Source organism: Monopterus albus, unplaced genomic scaffold (assembly GCF_001952655.1).
Source record: "Monopterus albus unplaced genomic scaffold, M_albus_1.0 scaffold124.1, whole genome shotgun sequence".
NCBI classification, from domain to species: Eukaryota; Metazoa; Chordata; class Actinopteri; order Synbranchiformes; family Synbranchidae; genus Monopterus; species Monopterus albus.
The window spans coordinates 472,446-480,438 of NW_018128004.1; the positions used below are offsets into that span (position 1 = coordinate 472,446).

Sequence of the window (7,993 nt, forward strand, 5' to 3'; positions counted from 1 at the left end):
GGCAGGCCAGCTCTAATAAACATTTGAAATGATCTCTTTGAAATGATCTCAAATATACTTACACCGTTGGCCAGATTTGGCCCGTGGGCCCAAGTTTGACATATATGCACTAAGAGAAGAAGTGTGGCTGTTGATAAATGGCAAATAACATGTTGAGACAATTGAGGTGCTGTGTGTGTGAGACAGGTCTCACCTCTCTTTGTGCCACCAGTAGCAGTGTCTCCATGACTGACAGTATAGGACTGATGTCAAAGTCTGAGGGAGCTCCTTTAGGTGGGAGCAGGAGAAGGCCACTTGGATCCTGGTCACTGCATAGCGAAAACACAGCTGTTATTAAATCCCCTATAACCTGAGAGTGTGCAAGAATAAGATGCGTTTATGAATCTACAGTACACTTACCTGAAGTAATTACAAAGTGATTCAAATGTCACCTTTACTGACTCTGACTGAACCTCTTCTGTAATGTTTTTCTGCAAAAAAGGAATATTATTATAATCATTGCTATTATTAAATTGTTATTGTGCTTGGTTTTTTAAGTTTGTTTTTTTTAAATAAACTCACCATCATGTGGAAAAGTTTGTCCCGCCTGACATGTTTATCAGGAAAGAAAACAGCAGCTCCATTAAGAATGGTTTTGACTGCTTCCTTGTGCAAAGAGTTTTCCACTGATGTCTTGCCCTCTGGACCATCCACAACTGAAACACAAGCATCACAAATATTACCACCACATAGATTTTCACAAATTCCTAAAAATTGACCATGACAAGCTACTACTGTTTAAGATAAATGTAACCCTTTAACCAAATTCTGTTTACTACTCCTATGTGTATGGAAGCTGACAGGTTCTTACTGTGGCAGAGGTGAGTGTAGAGTTCCCACACAGCTCTAACAGAGTCATTCAGAGGCTCTCCACTGCTGGAGGTGGATGAGCAATCTGCTGCTGTGGCTCTCTCATCTGGCTCTCTGTTCGCCTCTGGGCCCCGGGACTCCAGTGGGTTGGGTAGCATAGGGAAACAGTTCTGCATCAACTGGAGCAGTAGAACTCTGCTCTTCAACACTTCCTCTCCCTCACTGAGACAAAGATATATGTATGATTATAGTGCAACATTAATATATCTTAATGACTACTGACTGAGACTGGTCACAAATGGGCATGCTGGCTGTGGAAATGAAAAACCATCAGTGACGATTACTATTACATTACTATTACTCACATGCTGTAGTGACTATCAGTATTACTCACATGTCCCTGAGTTTACTGTAGAAGTTCCAGAAGAGGTTGAGACTGAGCCCACTGAAGTCCAGAAGAGACCTCTGCTTGAAGTGTGATGCATCCTAAAGAAATAGATAGACAGGACAAATGTCCAACAGTCTTCAGCAATACAACAAGACACATGCTCTCATAGATGTGAAGCACCCATTTATACACAAACATTCAGCTAATGGCACTGGGCAGACTGACTCATTATCAATAAACCAATGAATGTAGTGAATCTGAAAGAAAGTGAGTACAGAAAAAACACAAAGAAATACGTTAGTTTGGCAATTGATAGTTCTATCTCAAGCCTGTGGTATGTTAAGTGCTAATATTTCCTGTCATCAAGAGTTTCTACTTTGTCTCCATCTCCACCTTGCTGGTGTTGTTTAATGCAAGGTGAGAGCAATAAGGAAAAAATGTTGGAAGATTTTTCCATGTGGTTGCTGGTCTTGTGCTGGGTGGTGCCATGAAGCTATTTGGCAGATTTCTCATATATACCATGGTAGAACACAGTATATCTCAGGTTGTTTAAAAACTTTCAATATTCTCAGCTATAGAATTATGGCATTTAATTGTAATCATAATGATGCACTCTATACTACAAATATTAATGATATTTAAATGTTATACATACTGTAGTACCTTCAAGCAGTGATCAGTAGTTACCATGTCTCGTGTAAGCTGTTGAATGAAAAATAGCGTCTTGTTAAGTAGACAAAGGCCAGTGACAGCATCATGGTCGAAGCTGTCTCCCTCTGCACTGAGGTCATCCAGGTCTGCTAGTCTCTCTGCCCCAGGGCACAGGTATCCACTGAAGCTGAGCGACTGCACCCCAAGACGCTCAGCAGACTCTTGCCTGGCGCAGAGGAACTTCACCATCAGGAACTAGGAAGACAGGGAAACAGAGGAATAAGAGGTGTGGTGACTTGTTAATTATGGCAAATGGAAAAGCATGAAAAAAAAAACAGACAACAATGTATGTGACGCAACACAGCAATAAAGGATAAGGCTGGTGATTTTCTATATTTTGTTATTGTAACAAAACCCAACAACCGAACCCAAAGACAAAAGCCAACAAGAGTTACTCATTCTCTCAACACTGACTTCTTTACCCTGTCAAAAGCTCCCAGGCTCAAGTCCATTGGTTTCTACAAAAGACGTAAATCTGGTAAGGACTGCTTACCAATGTATGCTTTAATTTTAAAAAAGGAAAAGTTGTATATGCATTGTAATTTTTAAGCAAATTGTACTCAAACATGAGGAAATAGTGTATTTGTTGGGGACTATTTTCAGTTGTAAAGTACCCGTAATACACATTTGGTGCTCTATTGAGTATGTGAGGGCAGCAGGATGGTGTATGCAACAGCAAGTCAAAATAAACTTGTGCCCACATTCATTGTAATTGCCACACAGTGCAATGGTGTAGATCACTGGTATGTTTTTCCTTGTTTTTGGAAAACAATGGAGCTCCATGGCACAGAGGAATAATACAGGAATATCGGGTTTTGGATACACTGGAAATATCTGCATCAACTCACTGGTGGTTTTGGTCTTTTCATGGGATTTATTGATAATAACAAATACACAGAATATCCCCAGACATATCTCTCAAGGAGTAAGTGCTTGATGGGTGAGATACATGATACAAACATTAGAGGTTTGAACAAAGTACAAGCGTATCTTTAACTGAATGCATTAGGTACCTTTGCAACACGACACTGCTGCAGCTTGATTTCCACATCGTTCCAGTCATCCTCAAGCTCAAACCAGCCAATTGGCTCATCCTCAGACTGAGCTGGAATCTTCACACTGCAGGTCAGGTGACAGCATGGCATGTTAGCCATTCACATACACCATCAGGGCAGACCCTCATGCTCAGAAAAACTACCTAGACTGTCTACTGCTATCTTATTACACTGGATGGTTTTTTTCACATTTTCCTGCATGTAACATATTTTAGTCACACACAGTCTTCAGTGCTTATTTGATAACCATAGTTGTCTTCTCTTATTAAGGATTTATCGTCTTGTAAATTAATAAACACATATTAAGATCATAAACAGAAATGCAGAGTAAACTAAAATTTGAACACTTACTAATGGATCCTTACCTGTCTTGTATAAAGTCTTTGTAGCCCTTGTAGCCCCAGGTATCATACTTTTTGAACCTCTTGAAATGTTTCTCGGCATCAAACGGGTCTTCCTCCTTGTATGCAAACACCAAGCCACATTTTGCTCCAATGGCTCCTTTTCGCACCTTATTACAGAAAATTGGAAAGCAAGTGTTATGTACAGTAACCCCCCATCACTGTCACAAATTCTCAAAGAAATGTTGAAACCAAATGAAGCCTCACTCTGATCTTCATCTGAGTGACCTGGAAGTTGCTCTGGTCCTCTGTTGACAAGATCACACTGGCTGTCTTCCTGCCACTTTCCGTTAGAAAACCTTCACATGAACCAATGCACTCAGTCATACTTGAGGACATGTTCATACTTAACATAGACAAAGATGCATTGTTAATGGTCTTAGTTTTACCATCTCCAGTGGAGGATTCTGTGAGCATGTTCTCTGGTCCAGACTTCTCCTCTTTGCTCTTTACATCACAGGCCTGTAGGTGCAGCTGGAGGGGCTTCCCTACAGTGTAACATAAATCATTATGACAGTTTATTTTCTAAAGCCCCTTTTACACTGCCCAGTCAATGCAAGAATTTTCCATGAGTTTTCCGCCTCATTGTTCTGTATAAAAGCTACAGTCCTGGAATAGGGGACTAAAGTTGCCTTTCCAAAATACCACAACAACAGGTAGTATTTTTGCTGAGAAGAGTTCCCACCACCTCCTGTATAAATGAGACAAGGCGGAATGGGGGGCCTGCGGTCTGTGTGTGAGAGGGAAAGCTAGAGAGAGTGAAATGAGGAGAGCGGATTCAGTGAGAACAAAGTGAATCAGAGAATTTAAACTTTATTTTGTGATTGTTCAGCTGCTAAAGCAGGAACACAGCCATGCTGCTGCACAACCCTGCGGGAAGGATTTTATGTGAATGCAGGCAAAACACATGTTTCTGTCTGTTCTGAAGTGAGGTGCATTTTGTGTGTGCAGCCCTGCCCTCAGATACACAGACCTGAAACTGAATGCATGTAGTAGCCTACTGTAATTCCATTTATAAATACATCAAACAAAATCAGATAACAATCCGTTTGTTTTGTTTTCATACTGGCCACGAAGTCCACGGCCCATCTGATGTCACGGCTCTAGTACTGAGATTCTGGAAGCTGTGTAAAATGAATACAGTAGCAGCAGTTTGCTGGCTTTTTTAAGTTCAGTGTATAAGGGCTTAAATCAAAAAAGCTGCCTTGAAGGAGTTTCAAAATGCCAGCTGTTTTTTGTGATCTCTGTATAAAAGGGGCTTATGACACCACAGATGATAATTTGATCATTCTCTATACAGATAATAATATCACTCCTCTACTGAGAGGCAAAGATCAGCGTAGCAGTTTTCCACTACGCTGTCCACTAATGCATCTCCTCCTTGTCGGCTAAGCACTTTCTCTCCCAAGTTTAAGATTTCAAATGTCCTCATGCGAATGAAAGTAAACGAGGACTGGTCACCTTACCATTGCAATAGAGCAGTCGCAACCTAACGGAGGCCATAGACATGATGAGGGAGGAGGCCTTATACTCAGTCTCTAAATGATCACTGATGCAAGACAGAGCCTGAAGGACTTTTGCCACGCTGCCTCTAGCCAGAGCAAAGGCCAGGAGGGTTATTTCTGCATTGGGACTCTCACAGCAGCTACACAGGAGGAAAGAAACAAGACAAGTTAGTCTTGGGATGAAATTAGTTATATTAAATATTCTGTTGTGTCCAAATGTGCCCTCACATCTCAAAGGATCTGTTTATATTTTTTAGTTCAATCTTAACACCTTGTTCACATGCCCATGTGTATGTTAAAAACATTGTCACTGTAACCCTCCTGCCCACACGGCATTATTATCTACCTCAGACTAATAAAACATCATATTAGCTTCAGCTGATTTTTAGAATGTATCTGCATACAGAATCAGGGTTGTGGATTTTGTCTCCTCTCACTTACACCAAAATCCCTTCAAGAAGGGATCTCTTTGCAGCCAGTATGAACAGAAGGAACAATACAGTGACTAATGTGCACCATGACAAGACTGTTTTAACACAGGTATAATAAAAGTTAACCTATCCTTTGAGTGAACTAAAGAACTGACTAAAGTATAAGAATTCATCGGCGACTACACTTAGCTCATAAATGACTTTCCAACAACATAAATGGTATTAATTTGTGAAATGTGAAAAGGCACTGAGTTTTCACCTTGCCGTTAAATATTTAAGACTGGCATGTTGGTACATGCCTTGGCATTTTTCAAATCTACAAACTCTCCAGTAGAATTAAAAATGAATTTAAAAGGGAAGGAGTTCCAATTTTACTTGGACAACATAATACCAGGCTAACGCTGACCAATGGCAGAAATTATCCATCAAATAATCCAGTCTACACCTCTGTCTAGTTTTGATGGATAAATATGAGGTCAGGTGTCTGGTTCTAACAGACCACCAGCCAACTCTGGGGTCCATATTAAAATATAGTACATCAATAAAATGATGCACAGACTATGGTCACAACAACAGCATGATTGTTTGAAATGGAATCTGGAGGTCTCATAAGAAAATTGTGTTTTGTCTGAGGGTTAATGGAACTGTTACCACCGTATAAAATGCATCAGTGTATAAACTGACAAGACCCTGACCACTGCTGAAAAGCTTTAGTATAATGGTAATAGTTTGTTACCACCCCACTCAATACTATGAGTTTAGGCTCTTTTCACTGTGGTGTTTGAGCTCAGCATTGGCATCAGTGTGGCAGCAGCAACGGGTAGGTGTGATGATGCAAGTCATTACTCTGCTATCCTGAGCAAAAATCCATCCACCTCCTCCAGGATGTTCACAGAGAAGAACTTGGGGAACTCTGTGGATGATGGTGTTAGGGACAATGGTGGCATGTGCCGTAAGGCTTTTCTAGAAGAACAACGCAAAAAAACCTTAGACCCGAAGCAAAGAGTGAACAAATCACTGCACTTGACTCAATGCCATAAGAACTGAAACATCATAACGCTTACTTACAAACACTGTTGTACTTTTTATCTTACATACAAATGCAAAAGCATGAGCAGTGCTTCTTACTGTGTGTTCTGCAGAACAATGTGAGCCAGTGCAGGGTTAGTCCCCATGGAGGCAGTGACCAAGGAGGTGAGGAGAGACAGATACCAGATGGCTGAAGCATCCGAAACAGACACCTCTTTACTCTTGGTAATCTGATAGCCCAGTGTCTTCAAGCCATGAATCCGTGTGTCACATCCATCGCTCAGGCACCGCTTAATGTTGATCTGTATGTCTGGTGTTTGGTGAGGAGATAATGTGATTAGCACAGTGATGGAATACATCAAGCAACAATGCCACAGTCGGTTGCTTCATCTTCATAAAATGATATGAATGATGATGATTAAGGAAGCCACAAATAAAACAAAACACTTCTACAAATAATTCATTTCTGTTTCATTGTTGTGATTTTGTAAATTATAACAAGCAGCAAAACACAATACACAGCAAACAGAACACAAAGCTGTGAAGGATTCTGCCTTTAGATTAGAGTCACAAACCACAGGGTTGCGTTCAAATACACTTGTGAATTTGTGACCAGCACTCAAACCTCTGCTAATATTCAGCTAACTGTTGTCTGGCTCAATCAGTTCTTACTTGACGTGACTGTTATTTATTCACATCTCACAGGAAAAGCAAAATTGTGAGTTTTAGCCTAGCTTTTGTGTGGCTAGACCAGTCCCTGGATTGGATCCTTTCAGAACTAAGCTCATGGAAGCATGCAGATTCAAAAGTGAGACACTTCACCACTTCACTATCTAAGAATACACCAAAGCTCTTATGTAGCTGACACCATGCTCTGTCTTTACCAGAGCAGTGCAAGTGAGAAAGAGTTTCTCTATAAGAATTAATGAAGGAACAGACTAGCCCAAGATAAATAAATAGTCAAGCAGACAGGCTATCAGGTGGTGACTCACACGGGTGTGTGATGTTAGCATTCTCCAAGAGAGCTACGTAGCCTGTGACATTGCTGGGGATGCGGATATCTGTGATCTCCTGCAGGTTACGACGGTTTTTCCCCACAGCAACTGACACCATTTGAGGCATGTAGCTATGGTCATTAGAAGCCACAGCAATGGCCAGGCGTCTCAGAACCACATCCGGTTTCATTTTTAGTCTAGGGAACAGAAAAGAGGTGAACTACCTTCAAACTGATCATGTACACATCAGTTGCACAGCCTTGAGTCACATGTTACCTGATCCAGTGTGAGCGTGCACTGCCATCTGATTGCCAGAAAGATGCAGTTTCTCCATTTGTCATCTTGTAAATGTCAGCAACATTGGATGAGGCTTCTATTGTGCTGTAGCACTGTGTGACCACCTTGACCTTGTCTACCTCTGGATCACGATCCAGCTCTGCTCTGTACTGGATATCTAAATCTGAAAGAGACAAATACAGATAAGGACAACTATCTCAGTGTCGTGCAGCAGAGGGAGACAGATGCACTGATAAGTATGCATGTATGTATGTGCTGTTACCATGTGCTTAAAATATGGTAAGGAGAGAGAGAACATTCAGAAATGTACAGTTTAAAGCCTGTATTCAGCA

The 7,993-nt window shown here is 41.0% G+C and overlaps 1 protein-coding gene across 1 annotated transcript in view; it reads right to left on the reverse strand.

Annotated features, from left to right (window-relative positions):
- zzef1 (zinc finger, ZZ-type with EF hand domain 1) overlaps positions 1-7,993 on the reverse strand; it is a 42,715-nt gene that overhangs the window by 23,913 nt on the left and 10,809 nt on the right. The window contains exons 5-19 of the mRNA XM_020612394.1: positions 7,641-7,805; positions 7,362-7,561; positions 6,469-6,679; positions 6,187-6,303; positions 4,871-5,049; positions 3,794-3,892; positions 3,612-3,703; positions 3,369-3,514; positions 2,962-3,067; positions 1,901-2,143; positions 1,244-1,335; positions 851-1,071; positions 562-695; positions 400-470; positions 194-308 (exon numbers count right to left, since the gene is read on the reverse strand). Of these exons, the coding sequence (XP_020468050.1) occupies positions 194-308; positions 400-470; positions 562-695; positions 851-1,071; positions 1,244-1,335; positions 1,901-2,143; positions 2,962-3,067; positions 3,369-3,514; positions 3,612-3,703; positions 3,794-3,892; positions 4,871-5,049; positions 6,187-6,303; positions 6,469-6,679; positions 7,362-7,561; positions 7,641-7,805 (2,191 nt within the window). The remainder of the gene's footprint in view (positions 1-193; positions 309-399; positions 471-561; positions 696-850; positions 1,072-1,243; positions 1,336-1,900; positions 2,144-2,961; positions 3,068-3,368; positions 3,515-3,611; positions 3,704-3,793; positions 3,893-4,870; positions 5,050-6,186; positions 6,304-6,468; positions 6,680-7,361; positions 7,562-7,640; positions 7,806-7,993) is intronic.